The 22,603-nt window shown below is 41.0% G+C and overlaps 1 protein-coding gene across 2 annotated transcripts in view; it reads left to right on the forward strand.

The window, feature by feature from the left end:
* Positions 1 to 17,919, forward strand: part of Tek (TEK receptor tyrosine kinase) — a 90,173-nt gene extending 72,254 nt beyond the window's left edge. For both annotated transcript variants that reach the window (XM_051188184.1, XM_051188183.1), the window contains exons 15-23: positions 305 to 515; positions 2,309 to 2,419; positions 4,669 to 4,859; positions 5,374 to 5,487; positions 9,034 to 9,104; positions 9,967 to 10,007; positions 10,912 to 11,008; positions 16,122 to 16,221; positions 16,966 to 17,919. In XM_051188184.1, the coding sequence (XP_051044141.1) occupies positions 305 to 515; positions 2,309 to 2,419; positions 4,669 to 4,859; positions 5,374 to 5,487; positions 9,034 to 9,104; positions 9,967 to 10,007; positions 10,912 to 11,008; positions 16,122 to 16,221; positions 16,966 to 17,040 (1,011 nt within the window). In that variant the 3' untranslated portion in view covers positions 17,041 to 17,919. The remainder of the gene's footprint in view (positions 1 to 304; positions 516 to 2,308; positions 2,420 to 4,668; positions 4,860 to 5,373; positions 5,488 to 9,033; positions 9,105 to 9,966; positions 10,008 to 10,911; positions 11,009 to 16,121; positions 16,222 to 16,965) is intronic.
* Positions 17,920 to 22,603: the final 4,684 nt, after the last annotated feature.

Consider the following 22,603-nt stretch of genomic DNA (forward strand, 5'->3'; position numbering starts at 1 on the left):
AGCTACCAGCTGATCTCTGCATATCAGAGTGGGGTTCAGACTTGTCCTTCAGGCTGTCTGTCATTCCTTCCCCAGCTTTACAGGCACTGCTAATGGACAAGCCCATGTATATACAGCATTGTAGGCTGCAGTTTCGCTGGCGGAGGCTTGTAAAAAAGAAACCCGTTTGTGCTCCCATTCTAGAATCAGATGTATGATTAATTTCCCACCAGTATAGATACAAACCAGAAGGTATTATGTACCTTAGGATAACAAATGTCCTGACATAAAACAAAAAATGATAAGAAAATATATATTTTTCCAGAGAGAAGAACCAGCTGTGCAGTTCAACTCAGGAACTCTGGCCCTAAACAGGAAGGCCAAAAACAATCCGGATCCCACAATTTATCCTGTGCTTGACTGGAATGACATCAAGTTTCAAGATGTGATTGGAGAGGGCAACTTTGGCCAGGTTCTGAAGGCACGCATCAAGAAGGATGGCTTACGGATGGACGCTGCTGTCAAGAGGATGAAAGGTCAGTGCTGGAAGACATTGGGGAGAGGAGACAGCCATTCCCTGTTAAAATCTTCCCTTTGTCACCATGAAGTCTTCAGACCAGAAGTTGCCCTGGTATCACATGTGGTTATTGTGTGAGCAGACGAAGGTGTTGTTTCCTTTAAGGTAAAGCCTGTGGTAGATGGCATCAGGGTATGAATGTGAAGGACAGAGGGAGGAGCCATTCTAACACCAGAATGTTGGTTCCCCAGGATCTGGGAATGGTACTGTTCTGTCATTCACTGCCCATTTGTGGGGAAGTGCCATTATTTCCTCATAGGACTCATATCTTGAAATTCAGTGTGCATCAGAATTACCTAGAAGACTTGCTCAAAAACAGACGGATGCCCTGTACAACCCCCCCACTCCATTGTGTCTTCTCAGTTTTTGATTTAGTAAGTCAGGTCAAGGTCAGAATTTGCATCTGTATTTCCAGGTGAGGTTGATTTTGCGGGTTTTCATGCTTTTTTGACCATACTACTAAATAGTGAGAACTGACTTTAAATCTGCTACATGCCATGGTAGGATGGTAACCCCAGGAACAAAAGATATATATTATCTAAGCTTAGAGATAGTTTCTCTCTGTCCATGGGTCTCTTTCTATAGTTCCTCCTCCTCCTCTGTGTCTCTCTCTGTCTCTCTCTGTCTCTCTCAGTATCTGTCTCTGTCTCTCTCTCTCTCTCCCTCTCCCCTCTCTCTCTGAGGCAGGGTCTCACTGTGTATCCCAGACTGACCTGGAACTCACTCTGTAAGTAATCTAAAATTTAGGGCAATCTTCCTATCTCAGAGTATAGATATGAGCAGTGATATTTTTTTAAAATAAACATTTGCATTAACAGCCAGAAATCCCCCTTCTGTTCTGTTTTTATCACAGAATATTTAGAGAACACTGAAATCAGTAAGGGGGGTTGATTTGGAACATAGAGTTATGAAATTAGCTTAACTGTGTGTCATGGCAGAAAATATTCACAGGTGGAGAGGTGGAGTAATACACTGATTTTTAATCTTAAGGCATTGGATCTCAGGACCAAAGCTACAGTGGAGGTCCTGTGATAGCGATGGAGCACTGGGCCTGAGATGTCTAGTCCATCCATATTACATATGCCCTTGACCTATGTGGTCAATTGGAACACTCTTTAAGCCTATTCTAGCACACACACGCACACATACACACACACACACACACAGGACCCTGTCTCACACACACACACACACACACACACACACAGGACCCTGTCCCAAATCATGCTCCTGTTCAAAAACCAACAACAGTAACCTGCCCTTCGTTCAAAGCTGCTCCATCAGCTTGAACATTGGCCAACAGTCTTGTCTCTGGTCCAAGCCTGATAGTTCTCCTTCTCACCAAGGTGTCACTGAAGAGGCAGGACAGGAAGAACAGGAAAGCTGCAGCTCAACTTTCTGACTCTATAACAACACCTAGAATATGCCTGTGGAAGAGCAGTAGTTCTCATCCAGGGTGATTTTGCTTGGGAGGGGGCATGGGTTAGTTTGTGGAAACATTTTTGCTTGGATTGCTGGTATCTAGCAAATGAAGGTTAGGGATATCATTAACATTCTTCAATGCTCAAAGCAGCTCCCAGCAACACTTACTAGCCCCATCATCTGTGGTGAGACTGAGAAACTCTGCCTTAGTACAGTTTTCCAAACCCTGATGGTGAATAGTTGCTACAGCAGCCCTGGGGCCCAAGACAAGACAGTCCCCTTTGGAAAGGTGTGATGAGGTGACATTATAACCCTTGACGTTCTTTCCAGAATATGCCTCCAAAGATGACCACAGGGATTTCGCGGGAGAACTGGAGGTTCTTTGTAAACTTGGACACCATCCAAACATCATCAATCTCTTGGGAGCATGTGAACACCGAGGTAAGATGCTCCTACCCCTGGCAGATTCTAAAAGATAAATCAGGAACATTCTGTAACAAAAGGAGGAAAGATAATAATCTTGAGAACATTATTTATTTTAAAACTACAGTTTCAATCTGAATGTCTAGTCCCATTTACTGGCTGGGCTGAAGTTAATTATCTTTGTGGAGGGTGGTGCTGAGGCTAAATCATTAGGTATCTGGGGTGGTTTAGCAATTAATGGTCAAGATATCCATGGCGTCTTGTCCCTCTTAGCCTTACTAACCAGAGGATTTATTTTTATTAATGTTATTACCATAGAAGTGTAGGAAGCCTTTAACATTAAAAAATGGGGAATACATTAGCTCCTTTGAATTAATTTTTTTTTATTTGAGTCAGGGTCTCACTCTGTAGCTGAGGCTAACTCTTTTTACACCAAGGAATTAGAGCTCTGATTTTTGAAGGCACTGATACCAGTAATGCACTGTGATGCAAAAGCTCTGATAATGCTTAGGTTAAAGGGTGATTCTAAGTTCATATATCACAGTTCTAGCTTTAGCCAAAACATTTTTATTTCAGTTATATTGTAGCTTTACAACTCTTTGGTGTTCCCATGCTTTTAGACCCAGGAATTAAAATGATTCCAATGTTTGTTACTGTAATGTATGTATTGAGCTGTGAGAGGTTGTCACAGCAAAAGATCTCTTAGGAGTTTACCTCTGCATCCATGTAGTTCCTAGTATGTGTTTCAACAAAATTACTCAATGGAAAAGTTTGCTTCTACAAAACAGAAAGGCTCATGCTGTGCTTATTTATAAACCTGACAACCTTTTGTTGACTTTCTCAGCAAAAAATATCAACAACACAAAAGAGATGACTTCTATTTCCTTGATTTAGTAAGCTAAAAATATGGGTGTTTTAAGCAATATATCATCCTATGATCCAATAAGGGTGTAATTCTGAAAGCCAGATCATGTCCCTTAGATTAAATAATGAAGTAATGACATTTGCCTTTGAGTTATTTCCTGGAAACAACAGTTGGTGCACATAAAAAAAGTTCAGGGCTGGAGAAGTGGCCCAGTGATTAAGAGCACTTAATGCTCTTGCTTGAGCCTTGGGTTTGGTTCCCACACCCACCTGGCTGCTCATATCCACCTGTAACTCCAGTTCCAGAGAGATTCTGACGCCCTCTGCTGGTCTCCATGGATACCTACTCACATGTGGTGTATGTACATGCACCCAACCCGACAAATCGGACTTTTTTTTTTTTTTTTAAACATCAGACAGGAACTGAAAATGTGTCTTAAATTTTTTTAAATCACATAATTGTATCTTAAGAAAGCACATATATGCCAGATCTTAGATCTTCCTTTCCTTTTGATATAATGAAGTGTCAGTGTGGGAAGATTTTTCTTTCTTCTTTCATTTTCTGGCAGGTGGAATGATAAGAATTTCAATTTCTTAAAAATATCTTTAAGTCCTAATCCATTTGACATTTTTAAATGATGGTGTGTACAAGTTGAGGGCACACACACACACACACACACACACACACACACACACACACACACACACACACAAATCCTTCAAAATCAAGAAAATCACCATTTTTTAGATGCTTTTTAACAAGGGAAAAAAATTGGATAAAACCAATACAACAAGAAAGACTTTTTCTGGGAACCCTATTGTTTTATTTTATTCTCCTAAAATTCAAGTTTTCTGATGTCTTTAGGCAAAGTATAATTTGAAAAACTAGATCCCTGCCGGGCAGTTGCCTAAGGAGCACTTAGTTACTTAGTGCAGTTTTAGGGTGATGAGAAGGCAAAGGAAAAATTTACATGCTGTAGGACCTTCCTCTATGGGCATTTCACCATGGTCCACTGTTGCTGGAGACAGAGAACAGAATGACATTCCTGGTATATACTAGCTTCTTGAATACCGAATGAAATTAGTGGTACTCTGAAGAAGGTGTCCTGTGGAGGAGGATGCTCAGAGTCCACTATCCTAGTGTGAAGGAGTTAATAGCATGTGAGTTCCCATTTGCAGCAAAAGAGGTGTAGGAAAGAAAGACTGCATTCAGGCTGGTCCTGTAGACAGTGGTTGGGCAGTGCCTCCCATATTCCCCCCCACCCCCATCCCTAACATCATTACTAGACACATCTCTTTTGATCAGAATAGAGTTTGTGAGCCAATCCCCAACACCATAGCACATCTTCAAGATTGCACAGTTGTTCAGCCAGTGTAAGATGACTCCTATCCCTTCCCTGCAGGGTATTTGTACCTAGCTATTGAGTATGCCCCACATGGAAACCTCCTGGACTTCCTGCGGAAGAGTCGAGTGCTAGAGACAGACCCGGCTTTTGCCATTGCCAACAGCACTGCCTCCACGCTGTCCTCACAGCAACTTCTTCACTTTGCTGCTGATGTGGCCCGAGGGATGGACTACTTGAGCCAAAAACAGGTGTGTTCTAAGAACCTTGTTTTGGACACCTTCCTATGGTGTTCTCTTGGGGGGAGGGGCTCTATGTGCCTAGTTTTCCATTATCCTTTCTTCTCTGGTTCGTTCCGAGTGTCTTTAACTTCAGAAACTGACACTTTCTGTCTGCATAGAAAGAATTCAGTTCCCAACACTGGCAAGTGTATTTCCCTAGGGGGGTTAAAGCCATATATTTAGTGAGGTGCCCTGAGGTTGCCTCTAAATTATGCCCAACAGCATAGGCTCTACACTGCTGTGGGAGATCCTGCACTTCCTCCCACCCATAAAGTGATACTTACAAAATGTGGGGAGTCACTTGGCAGAATCTGCTATCTGGGAGTTGTGGCAAGATGCTTTAAAGGACCTGGATTCTGAAGACCCTTCAAAGACCTTTCGTGGTGTCCTTCTGTATTTCTCTATGCTCTTGCTCCAGAGCTCTCTGCTAACAAAATGAAGACCAAACATTATACTGCAGATAAATGATTCTTTGAACTTTTAGTTTATCCACAGGGACCTGGCTGCCAGAAACATTTTAGTTGGTGAGAACTATATAGCCAAAATAGCAGATTTCGGATTGTCTCGAGGTCAAGAAGTATACGTGAAAAAGACAATGGTAAGTTCTGAGCACAGAGGACCTCCCTCTCCTGCTAGAATGTCATTGCTCTGGGTGACCAATGCATCTGGGAGGGCCTCCTGTGGGTGTTGTGTAGCCCAGTCAACATTCTTCCACATTTGGGTTCCTAATCTGATACTGTTGTCACTGGAGACAACAGTCAGTCCCCTTTAGGAGGTTCTTGGTCTTGTTGATAAAATAATGTTTAAGTGGACCTAGAAGGGAACTCAAGGACAACTCATTAAAGAGATGGGTGGTGTCTGGAGTGTTAGGGTGAAGGTGCTGGTGGAAAGAAATGGAAGAGTGTGTACAAGTAAAAGATATACCCTAGAGACAGGGTGGACACTCTAAGAAAGAGAGTCAGGTACCTAGGGCTTTGTTTCTTGTAATTTTTATTGTACAGGAAATTGCCCTTCTCTAAGGTGGTGTGGCTTTTAGCAATATACCTACCTGTCAGGAAATATGTAACCTTGTTATTTATTTGACTGAGCCTTGTAGTCAACTCAGAGTAGCTCTGGGTGGGCGAGAACTGAGGATAGAGCTAAGGTGGGGAGTAAGTACTGGCTGTCTTCACTATCATCGTTTTACCTGTGTAAAGCCCTGCAATTGGTTCATCTTTATCTTTGTTGCAAGCAGTGGCTGGGTGTTCATTACTCACTTAAAGGGCTGTTACAAGGAGCCTAGAGATTTCCTACTATAGTGCTTGATGTCTTTCCATTCTTTAAAATCTCTCATCCATCATGATAATTTATTGACCACCAGCCATGTCATATGTCTCAAAAAAAAAAAAAAAAAAAAAGCTGATAGACACTATTCATATTTCTCCAGAGTACTTGGGAAGTAGGTGACTGAAGTCCTTACCCCACTCCTTCCTGCCCATCCCCTCATCATGAACTCTTCTCACAAATAAAGAGGCTTCATCTGTAGTCATGCAATCGAATATTCAGCCTAGTGGTCAGGGTGTTCTGGCCATATCCAGTCTAGGCTCGATGAGCTTGTAGTCCCCGAGTCTGAACAGCAATCAGGACAGGGAAACATAAACCTTAGGAACCCATGAGGGAAGTGTGCTGTCACAAGAAGGCCCTCTAGAGGGGTGTAACTTATCAGGGCCTGCCTATGAGTGTCCTCTCAATAAAAGATACATCCACTCAGCCCAAGTCAAAGCAAATTAAACCTGGGGAAGTCCACTGATGATGCCTTCTCTCCCCTAGAAGCCTTTGTATTACCTTTTAGCACTATGAAGACAAGACAGGGAGGTTTTCTGCTTAGTTTTAGCTTTATGTCTCTTAAGTCCTATAGCCAAGTGTGCTGTGTCTTCAGTAATAGAGTCTTTTTATCTAGTTATGGGGAACAACAAAAAACAATGGCAATAGCCAATGTTGTTTTAGGAGTGGCTGGGACCTCCCTGACCAATAACTCTAAAGGGAGGCATCCCATGCTTGGTACTAAGATTCTCATTTAATAACCTAAGCATTGTCCATCCACGCAGGGTGGCTCTATTCAAACTCCTTTTGAATTATATTTTTAATTAGCTTACAAAACAGTATATTCCCATAGCCATTTTTATTTTGGTTAACCAGATCCCACCCCCTACACTCCCCATCCTTGCTTACACCTTACTGTTTTTCCTCCCTTCCATTTCCATAATCACATGGGTTCTAATCACAGGCGTTTTCCTGTCCCTATTTGCATGTGCCAGTTTTAGCTTCCTGTCCTGTACAAACATTCAAAATTAAACACAGAAATGTAAAAATTCAAAGCTAGGATCCATCATTTTTTCCCTCAACTTTCATAGTAATTACATTCCTGTGAGCTGTACTAAGCAATTTGATGTTGTACTATCATTAATAAACAACAGCCATCACCTCACTGATCTGTTATGAGGCCATTTGTAATGATAGTTGGTTCAGGGATAACAGTAAAACTTAGCCAGTCTTTTCAGGGGAAAGTCCTCAGATAAATACAGAATTAGCTATTACAGAGGTTCAGTTGCCCATGGTTCAGGAACACATGTGTGTGGAAGCACAGAGAAGGCTTCCTGACTCAACCCTGAGGGGAGTCATGGAGGGTTTCCTGGAGGAGGAAGGCTCCTGGGTAACACAGTGAATGTTGAGAGGATATTGGATATGAAGATGAACTGCATGAGCTGGAGGGCGTGGCTGATGCAGAAGTCTAGGGTCAAAGGAGAACATTAGGACTTTGGGGGATTAAATACTACATAGCAAGGAAGGGGATTCAAGTTCAAGGTTGGAGGAGGCAGCCAGGACAATGTCTTGAGGTTCCTTGAACTCCAGGCAAATGTTTCAAAACTCAGCCAAGGACTACACTTGAGATCTCAGGATGATAAACAATGTATTTTTAGGTAAAGGTCCACATACTTAAAGTAGTCATTTAGAACAATTGTTCTGTGTAGATAACAGGAGGTTAAAGGGTGAGGTCTGTTAGGCAGAGGACTCACTGAAGAGGATACTATCACCAGACAGGCTGAATCAAGGTGACAGGGACAGCAAAAGTGGACAGAACTCAAAGAAATCAAATGCAGGAAGTCCAAAAGCACATATAGAACCCTGGCCACGAAGGCCAAAGCCTGTGGGGTTGTGGGGGGGGAAGAGAGCAGTTGATGTGATTTACTTTCCATTCCGTGGCTATGATGCAAGAGTGAGCTAGAAGGGCAGGTAGGAGATATGCATAGGTTAACACAGAAAGAAGGGAAAGGTGAATGTGAGAGAGAATGTGGGGTGAGCAGGGAGATGGGAGGACACTTTTGAACCTCACTTGGGACTTGCAACCATCCTACAAAGGACTGGGAGAGGACTGCACATTAGAATCACTCATGAGATGGGAGGAGGTGGTCCTTGGAAGGGCAGCTTGGGAGATTGGCTGCAGAAGTGGTTGAGGAAGATCTCCAAAGCCGCCTGATTTTACAGGCTGACATGGCACTGTGCAAAGTTTGGCACATCTTTAGAAGAGGGGGCGAAGGAGGAAGGGAGATGTAGATCTTTTAACAATGATCCATATAATCCTATGCAACTGGGTTGCATAGGAAGCCCCCAGATCGCAGAGAATTTGATGGAAGAGCAGACCTCCAAAGGTTCACAATATCCAGCTACCTCTCATTTTACCATACCTGGACACAGTAAGACACTAAATGATTTATTGCTTGTGGCCTAAGTTATTTTCCTTCCCCATCCACCTGATGCCTAAGGGAGCCTAGACATGTCCCCCTCTGGAAAATATCTATTGCCTCTCCTAAGATGGTTTCTCCAACTCAGCCCTTGTCCCCTTTTCACATTACAGTTATATATTCTGTTTCTGTGTCTGTCCCCTATCTAAAAATCTATGGGTGCCCCTAAAAGCCACAAGGTGATCTGGTGAAAAGCTGAATGACTACCAGATGTGCACATGACTGTGAATTTGAAAACATGTCTGTGGGTGAAAATGGGCGGAAATCACACACCAAGGCTTTGTAGGTCTGTTGCGCCTCATGTCTGGGATTCTAAACACAAAGCCTTTCCTACCTAAATGATATATTTCACTTCTTTTCAGGGAAGGCTCCCAGTGCGCTGGATGGCAATTGAGTCACTGAACTATAGTGTCTATACAACCAACAGTGATGTGTAAGTATGCACCTTACTGCTGAGCAGTTTTTCCTAGAAAAGTATTGTATTTGGGAGAAGCGGGGACACCCTGTACCCCTGAGGAGGAAATGTACTCAAAAGGAAATGAAGCCACAGAGTGGAAGTTCCTAGGGTCAGATCACGGGTATCAGGTTTGGGGGTATCTTTGCCCATCACATACAGACGTCAGGTGATGAATTAATGATTTCTAAAGAGACAAAGGCATAGCGGCCTCCCCATGATTCCATTCTTGCATTCTCTGCATACTGGGTTAAGGGATTTGGAGAAGTGTGTCACCTTTCCTCACTGTAGCCCTCTATTGACCTAAGAGGAACTCATGCTGTATGTCAGGCCTCACCCTAGAAAGTATACTGTTAGTATTAATGCATCTGTACTGGCCTGTCCTTGGGGTTCTGACACAATGTCCTCAGCTGCAGCCGCTCAGAGTACCACCTGTGGACATTCACTATGTTCCTCTCTCTCTGTCTCTCCCTCTGTCTCTCCCTCTGTCTCTCCCTCTGTCTCTGTCTCTCTCTCTGTCTCTGTCTCTCTCTGTCTCTGTCTCTCTCTGTCTCTCTGCCCCTCTTTCCTCTCTCCTGCTGCTCCCGTCCCTGGAGGCCAGTTTTCCCCCTCCTCTTTCTCCTTTTTATGACCCCCCTTTCCATAACAAAAACAAATCCCTCTGCTTGAACCCTGTTGCATGGTGTCTTCTTTCTCTCTCTCGCACCACTTTTCTTAAATTACAACACATACTATTAGCATGCCCTCTTTTGATAAAAGGGTTCTCACCAGGGGTTGGGGGGCAGACACCTGAGTGTCATCCTGCTGGCTTATTGTTTGTTTTATGTTTTCTCTCCTGCAGCTGGTCCTATGGTGTCTTGCTCTGGGAGATTGTCAGCTTGGGTGAGTATTTAATTTACCCATTAGGGGAAATACTATGCAAAGGGCATGGGCCCTCCAGAACTTCCTCCTAGTCTAATTCCACAGGCCACTCTTAATTTCTCTAGTGCCACCAGGTGGGACCTGCAAATAGAAGCGTTTTGGACGATGAGTATAGTTTTCCACATTTCTCTCTCTAAAAGCTCTATATTAACATCATACTTAATATCAAGGGTTTCACCATTCTGCATTGTTTCTGTCTGTGCATAGATGTCAAAGAGCTGTAATGAGTAACTCTTACAGCTTTAGATGGGTGTTATGCAGCCAGTAAAAATCCCATCCTAAAGGCCATTTAATAGCATGGGAAAAGCACATGCACCAAACCAAACACATCATTGTATAACACGACACTGCTTTTGTCAATTAATTTTTTTAATTTACAAAATTTAATTAAAAATTTTAATTAAAAAATAATTTTTTTTAAAATGCAAGGTGCTATATTGAAAAGTAATGAGAAGTGTTGCAAGACTTCCCTTCATTTGGGTTTGTATTCCAAATTTTTCTACAATTAAGTATATACCTTTTCTAATTTAAGCTGTACAGTAACTATTGCTGATAAACGAGGCATTGTATAAATACATTCTTTCAATAGGAAAAAGTAAATGTCATTAGTGCCTGAGATGTACTCTGAGTAACAGACTCATGGGAAAGGAGTGGCACTGTTCAGAATGAAGCCTTCCTGATTCCATCAACTGAAGGAGTGGTGGTGTTGTGATGTGCTCAGAGATGAAAGTTCAAGCCTGGGGCACAGTGGGCTGTGAGGGAGGCACATGGAGTGATCACCCTATCTATACTCTATATCTTCCTCCTCCTCACTGCTTAGCTCTCTGTGCCAATGACACTCACGTACCCTATTCCCGTGTTTCAGGCGGCACCCCCTACTGTGGCATGACATGTGCAGAACTCTATGAGAAGCTGCCCCAGGGCTACAGGCTGGAGAAGCCCCTAAACTGTGACGATGAGGTGTAAGTCATGCCTCACTGAGGTTCTTTTATCTCTCCCTTCCTCCATGAGACTCTAATGGAGAAGTCATTAGATACATTAACACATCCACATTGAGATCTCAGACAGGTGAAAAGAGATTTTTGCTATGTGATGGGCAATAAGTAGTGATTTTCCCTGCTACTTGCATCTAGGAGATCTAGGAGAGTTAAGGTACAGGTTTCAACAAAGCTAAAATAAGGAGTGATAAGGACAGAAGAGTATGAAATGCACAAAACTGTTCATGAACAAATGCATGCTGACTTTTTATTCAGTTTGGAGTTATATTTCAGAGTCACTATATGAAGCAACAATTTGTTCACACTTGAGCTTCCTTTGAGATTATTTTTCACAAGGAAGAACAATGTTAGTGATACTTCCATTTCAGAACTAGCCAACAGAAGTCCCCGGGTGACACAATTTTAGGAGTGCTAGGTCATAGGTTGAACAAACTGGCAATTGTTCAGACTTCTAAGAGAGAAGATGATGCTAATACTTCCGCTGGTACGAGAGGCAAACATAGGTCACCCTGGAATGACATGGATGATCAAGGAACTCCAGGAGGAGGTGAATAAATTCTGGAATGAAGGCTGTAAGTGCTGAATGAATAAATGAAAATTCAGGCTACGAAAATGTAATTTTATAAAAATGGAATCTTTGCAAAAAAAAAAGCCAATGTGAAATAAATCCTGAAGTGAAAATTTCAGGAATGCACAAATGAAAGTCCAGAGAAAAGCCTTGTCAGAAGACGGAATATCAGATCTTGAAGACAGGGTAGAGAATTGAGTCACTCAAGCAAAGACAAAAAAAAAAAAAAAATGTTGAGGCCTAAACAAACAAAAACAACACACATAGAACACTGTAAAATACCAAACCTACTAAGTCATTGGAAGAAGAGACCCAAATCAAAGGCACAAAAAATATTCTCCACAAAATTAAAGAAGAAAACTCCCCAAATCTAAGAAAGAGATGCCTATCAAGGTGCAAGAAGAAAGGATATTGAAAGTTTCAAGAGAGAAATATCAATCCATGTATACAGGAGGGCCCATCAGAATAATAGGTGATTTTTCAATGGAGACCATGAAAGCCAGAAGGGCTTGGATGGAAGTTCTACAATTTATAAAGGACTACAGTTGCCAGTAGAGACCACACCAAGCAAAACTGTCAGTAAAAATTGAATGTAAAGGAAAATATTCCGTGATAAAAACATTTTAAAATGTTATGACTAAGCTATCTCTACAGAGAAAATTAAACACATCCAAGAAGGCATAAAGAAGAAATTCCATTTGTTAAATCAAAAGAGGTATAACAAAACACCACAAAAGCATCAAAATAACAGAAATTAATAAACATTGTTTAATAATAATGATTAACATTATCAGTATCAATTCACCTAATAAAAAGACACAGACTAACAGATTGTATTTAAAAACAAGATTTAGGTCTCAGATATTAAAAAGACTCAAAACCAAAGGACAAGAAAATAGAATCCAGCATTTTGCTGCATTCAAAGAGCACACCTTGCCATCAACAATAAATACCACCTTAGGGTAAAAGGAAGAAAAAAGCATTTCAAGAAAATGTAACTAAGAACCAGGAAGGCATAGGTTCAACAACATATTCTTAAAACCAAAATAGTTCTAAGAGAGGGACACTTAATGGTAATTAAAGCAATAGTTCTCAACCTTCCTAATGCTCTGACCCTCTAATACAGTTCCTCATGTTGTGGTGACCCCTAAACAAAGTTATTTCATTGCTACTTCATAACTCTAAGTTTGCTACTGTTATGAATCTTAATGTTAATATCTGTGTTTTCTGATGTTCTTAGGCAACCCCTGTGAAAGGGTTGTTTGACTACAAAGGGGTGGCAACCCACAGGTTGAGAACTGACACATTAAAGAAAAACCTATCAAAGAATGTTACAGTCTTAAACATATATACATCAAACATAAGAGCACCTGATGTCATAAAAGAAATACTATTAGATCTTAGACCACTGATAGACCACAACACAGTGACAGTGGGTTATTTCAATCCTCCACTGTCATCAGTAGACAGGTCATTCAGAAATTCTAAAGATAAAAGACATCATAAGAAAAAATAGGCCCAATAGATACCTATAGAACATTAGACTCAAACACCAAAGAATACACATTCTTCTCAGCAGCCATGGAACTTTAGGACACAAAGCAAGCCTCACCAAATACAAGAAAATTAAAAACACATCCTGTATTCTATCTGACCACAGTGGAAGAAAGCTGGATATTAACAACAATAGAAACAACAGTGAGTACACTAATTAAACAACATAATTCTTAAGTGCATCAAGGAAGAAGTCAAGAAGAAATTTTTAAAAATTTATAATTGAATGAAAATGAAAAACAATATACTAAAATCTATGGGACACAATGTAGACAGTCAAAAGAGGAATGTTTATAGCAGTAAGTGCCAATATCAAAACAGTTTTAGAGATATCAAATGGATAACTTAACAGTGTATCTGAAGTCCTTGTACATACAAGAACAAACAACATTTGGAAAGATAATAAAATAGGGGCAAAATCAATAAGATACAAATAAATTCACAAAGAATTAATGCAAATGAAAAAATACAATGATGCAATGTAATTAAGGAGGTTGTTCTCTGAAATGATTATCAAGTTTGACAAACCTTTAGCCAAACAGAGGGGAAGAAAAAGATCTAAATTAATAAAATTTAGAGATGGAAAGTGAGACATTATAATAGTCACTGAGGAAATCCACAGAATCATAAGAACATAGCTTATAAAGTTTACACATACATAGTTAAAGTTTACATCAAACTGTAAAATTGAAAAGAAATGGGTGAATTTCTAGACATATGCAGACCTTCCAAAGTTAAAAAAAAGATGAAGTAAATAATTTAGATAGACCCATAACAGTCAATGAGACGGAAGGTAGAACAAGATAGATGATAGGACAAGGAAAGGATGTTCCTTCTCCTTAAAGTCTCAGCCAGAGTAACTAGACAATGGAGGAGATAAAGGTACCATAAATAGGAACGGAAGAAACCAAAGCATCCTTAGTTGCAGAGGATGTGATTTAATACATGTGCTGGATAATTTAGCTTGTGTTGAGTTGACATAAAAGTCACTGAGAAGAGGGAAACTAAATTAGGAAAACGCCTCTATAAAGTCAGACTGTAGACAAACCTATAGAGCATTTTCTTAGTGATTGATGGGGGAGGCCCAGCCCATTGTGGGTGGTGTTATCCCTGGTTGATAGTCCTAGGTTCTGTAAGAAAGTAGACGGAGCAAGCCATGAAAGAGCAATACCCCTCCATGGCCTCTGTGTCAGCTCCTGTCTCTAGATTCCTGCCCTAGCCACTTTTAATGATGAACTATGCAACTATGAAATAAATAAAATATTTCTTCCCCAAGTTGCTTTTGGCCATGCTGTTTCATTGCAGCAATAGAAACCATACCTAAGACAATACATAAAAGACCCTACAGAATATGCCACAAACCTCCTACAGTGGAAAAAGACATTTGAATTTATAGACACAGGAAGGAACTTTCTGAGCAAGTAGTGTAAGCATTAAGATAATTGGGATGTCACATAACTAAGAAACCTTCTGTGCAAAAAAAGAACCTGCCTAAATAATGGAAAAATTACATATCTGACAGAGGGTTAGTATCTAAAAGATCTAAAGAAAGAAACACCAAGAATACAAACAACACAATTAAAAATTGGAGCATGGAACTAAACAGAATATTCTCAGAAGATGAAATGCAAATGGCTGAGAAATATTTTAACATCATTGGGCATCAACATTTTTATCAACATCATTGGACATCAAGAAAATGAAAATAAAAGCTAGTATGAGATCCCATCTTACCATAGTCATAATATTTTTTATCTTAACCAAATGATAAATGCTGGTGTGAATGTGGGTAAAGCATGACACTTATTCACTGCTGGTAGGAGTGCAAACTGGGGCAGCCACTGCAGAAGTCAGTTTGAAGGTTACTAAAACATTGATATAACCCCACATATGGAACATAACCTAAAGACTCTGTATTCTGTTATAGAGATACTTCTTCATCTATGTTCACTGCTGCTCTATTCACAGTAGGTATAAATTGGAAACAGCGTATACATTTCTATAAACTGATGAATCTATCATAAAAATGTTGTACATTTACACAATGGAATATTCACCAGTTGCTAAGAAAAATGAAATTAGGAAAATCCCATTTTGAGTGAGATAACCCAAACCCAGAAAGACTGATGTCCCATGTTTCCTCTCATTTGTGGATATTAGCTTTGAATATGTCAGAAAATTGGCTAAGAGGTATGGAGGGACTAGAAGCTTCAAGAGAGGTAAGATCAAGTTTTCAAGAGAAAGATAGGACACTGAGATATAAAGGGGGAATAGGAATAATGGAATTGGAAATGTTATATGTTATAGGAGGGCAGAAATACAAGGAGGGAAAACTAATACTAAAAACCCTTTAAAAAGGGTCATGTGAAAAACTGCTAGTATAGAAGCTTCCTAAAATATAAACGTAGACATATATACAGAGAATTTAAATGGAGTCACCCTAAGAAGGTGTAATGGCTTCCCTTTTAGACACCACAGGCTAACAAATAAAAAGCCCAATGCTAGGAATGGGTTGCCTGTTTTGGAGTTGTTGGCCAGTGAGGTTCCATAGACACCCCAAACAATACAGGCTGTAGCCATTGTACTTGGTTACCCTTGGGAATTGATAGCAATATCCTATTGCTGAAGATAATCAGATATTTTAGTCATGGAACATGGAAAAATCAAGATGATACTGACTTTAAAACTTTATCCAACTGTGAGCTCTGCAAGCTACAACAACTTGCCAGCAAGGCATGCCCATTAGTGCAACAGTGTCATGAGTGTCATGTCAGTAACCAAACACCTTATACTTAAGGCCCATGCCATAAGATGGAGCCCATAATGAAAACCACTATCATGACCATACATTCCCCAGTGACCAGTTTTCCTTTCTCCCCTGCCCCATGCTAAGGCATAGCCAGGCCTGAAGAACAGTTGGAGTTAATCTTATCATTTCACTCTTCATGTTCAAAGGTATGACCTGATGAGACAATGCTGGAGGGAGAAGCCTTATGAGAGGCCATCGTTTGCCCAGATATTGGTGTCCTTGAACAGGATGTTAGAAGAACGAAAGGTGAGCACAGGTTGACACAGGTACCCTTTCCCTGGAATTTGTGATGTGCCCAAGGTGATCGGTCACTAAAAAGTCTTTGAAACAACTCAACAAGCTATTCTAAGAATAGCCTTAGGAATTACAGCATAACAGATATGCTCCCTCAGTTTGAGGGGATAGAATTTAGGGGGCAATAAGATTTCTCTATAAGATATAGTCACACATACACTAAAATACAACCTGAAAAATCATTTATTAAAGATGGAAGGAATCGTACTCATTTAGCTATCAGTGAAAATACAAAGGAGTTAAGTGCTTTGGCCAAGAATACAGAGGCAACAAAGTCAGCCTACAATTTACTTTTCTTAGAAAATGTTTTCTTAGAAACATTTTGAAAGGTAATTGCCTGTACCTTTTTTGGGGTCAATAGACAAATTTAGGTTAGCACGAGAGGGGAAGAATAAGTGTAGTTAGAGTAAGGAACCTTCGCCAGTTGTCCTTTTCAGGAGAGGCCAATGAGATAGCAAAGATGCTCAGAAACTAAGGCGAGGGGGGAGGAGGGAATCTTATTTAGAAGCCACAGGATGCATTTCAGGAAGAAGAAAAAAATCATCAAGTACAAAGAGGGATTGAGAACAGATGTCCGTCTCCCCCACCCCCCCACCCCCGCTACGAAAGATAAACCAAAGCCAGGGCATCGGCCTAATGCCCCCGGCAGAGGCAGGAACAGTGCAGTGTGGATCTGATCCTTCCTTGTTCTTGCAGACATATGTGAATACCACCCTTTATGAGAAGTTTACCTATGCGGGAATCGACTGCTCTGCTGAAGAGGCCGCCTAGAGCAGAACCCTTCATCTTCAGTTGCCGCCTTCCTTCACTGAGAGAGCCTTGATACTTGCTTTAAGCAAGCAGCCCTCTGCCAAGAGATGTGATATAGAAGTGTACATATTGTGCTATGTGTTTGGGACCCTCAATGTAAAGGCCATGTGGATCTGACTGTGTTCCTGTGTTCTGACTCTAGCACGACTGTATATACTGCTTGGAGAAAGAATGTGCTGAGATTGGAATGCCTGTTTGTGGTTTCATATAATATATTTTTCTAAAAACATGTATTGCACAGGAAGGTGTGAGTGCAAATACTGTAATACATAATTTGTTATTGTCCTAGGTGTTTTTTGATATTTACCTTTGTCATTGAATGCTATAAAATGTTTTGCTGTGTACACATAAAATACTGTTAATAAGTCTAACAATTCCCTTGACAGTTCAGGAAGAAAAATTATATTAGAATGTGGGTTACTACTCAAAAGGCTGAAAAGAGGGTCTCTCAGTTTTGCCCCTCACCTACAGAAGCCAGTTCATTGGTCCTGTGACTGTCCTGTGTTTTCACAGCACACAGGTCATTCTAAACTGTCAACATCTAAAAACTTTGTAGGAGACAAAGAACCTTTACAGAGATATAAGTAAGATCAATAAAGTGGTGGGACTTGTAGTGTCTCTAGTAACTTGTTATATATTCTAAGTAAAACTAGGAATCTAGGAGCGATGTGTGACATGGAGTTACTATTCCCCACATGTACCGCACACTGTCGTATCCCTACATGTATTGCACACTGTAAAAGTTTGTAGTTTTGATTGTTTGTGAATTTACTGTTGGTGCAGTAGTCACCTGCTGCATTGGTTTCTCCTGTAGGTGAATAAATGTCTCATCGACCCACATCCTGTTCAGGAGTATATCTTGCCTTAGGGGAGTGGACCTCCGATTGTATCCTAATTGTCCTAATTCTTTTTGTTTCACACTGACACACACACACACACACACACACACACACACTCTTCCACATCCCTACCTTCTTAATCTAGAACAGGCAACCCAATATACCCCAATACATTGGTTTTCACAACAGCATATTCAGGAGTGTACAAAGCATAGGGGCGGGCTGCCAGCACATACAGTTTACTCACCTAAATGGAAACTTGAATTTTAAAATGTGAGATCACCAAGATGGTGAAGTGAGTGCTCAGCCTTCATTCCTCCACAGAAACACAAATACAGACAGCTCTTGATGAATGAAAAGGAGGCCAGAGAAGAACTGAGGACATGTTAAAGAATCCACAGTGGCATAGCGAAGACAGGCCCAGAATATCCCCATATAGAACATGTCAGATGATTGTAGTGGACAGAAGACACCATTCATAGCAGCCATGTGGTGGGAACCACTTTGGACTCCAGCAACCAATTCTGCAGACAATACTGACATGTCTTTCCACCAAGAGAAAGGAAGAAAGAGGAGGAGAGGGTGAGAGATTGAGTTTTAGCACTCTGGAGAAAGGCACTCCCAACTTCCTCAACCTAGAACCACAGCTGGTCTCCAGGGCTCTGAGCTCCTACCCTGGGTTCCACAGTGCCACAGCCACAGCAAGGAAGTTCAGACTCCAGACCCTGAATTTAAGCCCTCAAACATGTCTCCCCTCACACAGTTCAGTCTCCATGGGGTTCTCAGCCCCATCCTGAACACCAGAGCTGCTATTAGCACACATACAACAATCATTCCTGTTCCCTGGCCATACCCAAGTCACATTGTGCAAACATGATGTGACACTATGAGCGCTTATGCCCCAGGTATCAGTGCTACTGGTCTCTCATGCCAGAGTGACAGGCCATTAAAGTTGATTACTGGGGCCCGGTCTCCAGTCAGCACCAGGATATGTGAGAAAATTCATGAATTCGGTGGTAAGTTAGAAAAGATTTTCATCTAATAGTTAGACCTCTTGTCTAACTTGCCTGAGCCGTGGGCCTCGGTTATATGAATGTCTTATAGGCATCACTCATCAGACACAATGCAGACCTGGTGCCTAAGGGATCCACTCAGCTCCAGCTTCCACCCACAGGAGAGAAAGAAGTCAAACATTAGCAGGCATTGCCGCTGAAGACCCAGCAACCATCTCATTGTCGATGTTCACATGTTAGCTGTTGAGAATCCTTGTGATTTTCCTCAGTGCCAACCTCAGCTGAGAGAACAACGCCAAACCTGGGAGGGATTCAGAAGTACTCCCTATCAGTTAACCCACAGCCACCAAACATTCCTAAGATTCATAGATGGCAACAGAAATCAAGTAATGGAGCATCCACCCAACAAGGGCAAATAAGACATTAACACCTAGACTGGCAACCAGCCCAAATCAGGATGCCTAGATACCAGCATAAAAACACAACTAAAATAATCAGGCCTGATGGTAGAGGTGCGTGAATTAGCCAGCCCAAAAGTTATGAGCCTGGGAGAGCTGTCTTCACTACTGTCTGTCATGTGATGGTATGGGTGAGAGAGATGTCCCACCTTACTCCTTGCCTCTTACCACTTGTGACAGACAAGGGAGCTGACCCTCCCCCTTACCAGCTCAGCACTCAGGAAATCAGGACCTGCTCCTCCCCTGGGCAGTCTAGTAGAGCTGACCCTGTTGGCAGAGGCTCAGATGAGTTGGCCCTGGGGCTGAAGAAGTGAGACAGCTGGCCCCACCCACCTTGTCTGCCATGTAGTGCAGGGAAAGATGCCCCCCCCCTTGTCCCTGCCACCTGTGGAAGGTGAGGGAGCTATAGCAGTGGACCCTGCATCTCCCCTGGGCATCACAACAGAACAGACCCTATTGATAGGGGTGTGGATGAACCTGAAATCTGGCCCTGCCCCTCATCTGCCATATAGGGGTATGGGCAGGGGAAGGATGCCCTGAGCTGGCCCTGAGCTCATAAGAGCAGGAGGGTTGTCCCTGCCTCTCATCAGCAGCACTCAGGAGAGTGACCCTTATATCTTGCCTTAAACTACATAGTAGAGCTGTCCCTGAAGATGTGGGTGTGGGAGAATTGACTCTGAGAGTGTGAAAGCAGGGGAATTGACCTCATCCTTTGCTCATCACTGCAAGGGGTAAACTAGCCAGGGCAATGTTGGAGAGCTCCGCCTGGTGGTGGACTGGGAAGAGCTATGGGCCCAGAACCAGGGTTATGAATTTGCCCACCTCAACATCCACCCCATGTCTGTGATCTGATGGAGCACATGAAGAGGCCTGATCCTGCAGACCCAACGCTTTGGGATCTCCACAACACATGGCAACAACAGGATAACCAAGAGGAGTCCCAGTGAGGGCCTATCATCGATAGTGTAGCAGAAATCAAAGGCCTTCAACCAGACCAATTACTCTCTGCAATGAGCACTTGCACATAAAGATAAATGGATAAAGGGTTTTACTGTGTGACTCACTGTGTAACACTACAGCTTCTATGGTGAGATTTTTCCTTTTTTTCTCCTTAGTTTTATTTTCTTTTAGGGGAGAGTGCAAGGGCAGAGAATAGATATGAAGAGGAGGGGAAGTGAAGGGGATCAAAAGCTTGATGTGAAGGGCACAAAGAATAAGTAGAGAGAAAGTTTTAAAAACTCAGTACAATATGTAGCCACCAGAACCCAGCAACCCTACTACAGTAGACCCTGAGAAATGCAACATAGCTGAAGCACAAGACAAAACAGCTATTATGAGTTTGCTCAAGGACCTTAAAGAGGATATAAATAAATCATTTAATAAAGCCCATGAAAACCCGAACAAACAGTGGGATGAAAAAAATGGTTCAAGACATAGAAGTAGGGAAAAAAACACTAAAGAAAATCCAAGGTAAAACTGGAAATAAAAAAAAATGTAGTTCAAAGAAAACTTCAGAGGCAAGCCTCAGCAACAAAGTACAAGAGATGGAAAAGAGAATCTCAAACATTGAAGACAACATAGATGAAATGGATGCTTTAGTCAAAGAAAATATTAAGTCTAAAAAATCAAGTCCCCAAACATTCAGGAAACCTGGGACATTTTGAAAAGACCAATTATATGAATAATGGGTATATAGGTCAAAGGAACAAAAGATATTTTTGACAAAAATCATAGAAAAAAGTTTTCTAACCTAAAGAGATACCTATCAAGGTACAAAAAGCATACAGGACACCAAATAACACTGGAAATTCCCCATAACACAGACTTATCAAAACACTAAGTATACAGAATAAAGGATATTAACAGTTGCAAGGGGAAAAATAAAAAAGAAGTAACTTATAAAGGCAGACCTGTTAGAATTACTCCTGACTTTTCAATGGACTTGAAAAGCTGGGAGGGCCTGGACATACATTCCAGAAACTCTAGGAGGGCACAGATGCCAGCCAAGATTACTATATGCAACAATACTTTGAATCATAATAGATGGAGAAAACATTTCACAATAAAGCCAAATTTAAGCAGCATCCATCTACCAGTCAAGCTCTAAAGAAAGCACTAGAAAGAAGACTTGACCATACACAAGAACACATAAGGAATGAATAATCTCAGACCAGCACATCAAAAGGTCAGGGGTTAAGGGGAGACCCACACTATAACAGGATACAACAAACATCAATAACTCTCAACATCAATGGTCTCAATTTCCAAATAAAAAGACAGACTAACAGAATGAATTCTAAAACAGGATCCATCCAACAAATACACCTTAATGCCAAGGATAGACATCATCTCAGAGTTAAAAGATGGAAGAAGATAGTCTAAGAAAATGGACCAAGGACATGAGCCAATGTAGCCATTTTAATATTTGAAAATGTGACTCCAAATCAAAAGTAATCAAACGAGATAGGGAAGGACATTGCATGCTCAAAGGGGAAAAAAAATCCGCAAAAAAGATATTGCAATTTTAAAGATTTGTGCACCAAACACAAGGGTATCAAATTCATAAAAGAAATGCTAACAAGCTGCAATAACATACAATGATAGTGGTGACTTCAATACCTCACTCTTTCTAACAGATGGGCCATCAAACAAAAAACTAAACAGAGAAATGATGGAGATAAATGACATAAAAACCCCAAATGGACATAGCAGACAATTACAAAACATTTCATCCAAATACAAATAAATACACTTTCTCAGCAGCTCATATAACTTTCTTCACGATTTACCACATACTCAGATACAAAGCAGTCTCAACAGATACAAGGAAATTGAAATAACACCCTGTGTTGTATGTGACCACCATGGGTTAAAACACAATATCAACAACAACAGATAATTTACAAACTTATGGAAGCTGAACAACAACTAAGTACTGAATGAAAAATGGGTTAAAACAGAAAGTAAGAAATAAAATCTTTTTTAGAATCAAATGAAAATGAAAGGAACTCAAACTATGGGACACAAGGAGGCAATTTAAGAGGTAATTTCTTAGTACTAAGTGCCTACATAAAGTTTGAGAGTTCTCTTATTAGTTACATAACAGGACACCTAAAAGGTCTAGAACAAAAAGAAGAAATAACACCCAAAATGCATATACAATAAGAAACAGTCAAACTCAGGGTTTAAATCAATAAAACAGAAACAATAAAAC

This window comes from Phodopus roborovskii, unplaced genomic scaffold (genome assembly GCF_943737965.1).
Source record: "Phodopus roborovskii unplaced genomic scaffold, PHOROB, whole genome shotgun sequence".
Classification (NCBI taxonomy): Eukaryota; Metazoa; Chordata; class Mammalia; order Rodentia; family Cricetidae; genus Phodopus; species Phodopus roborovskii.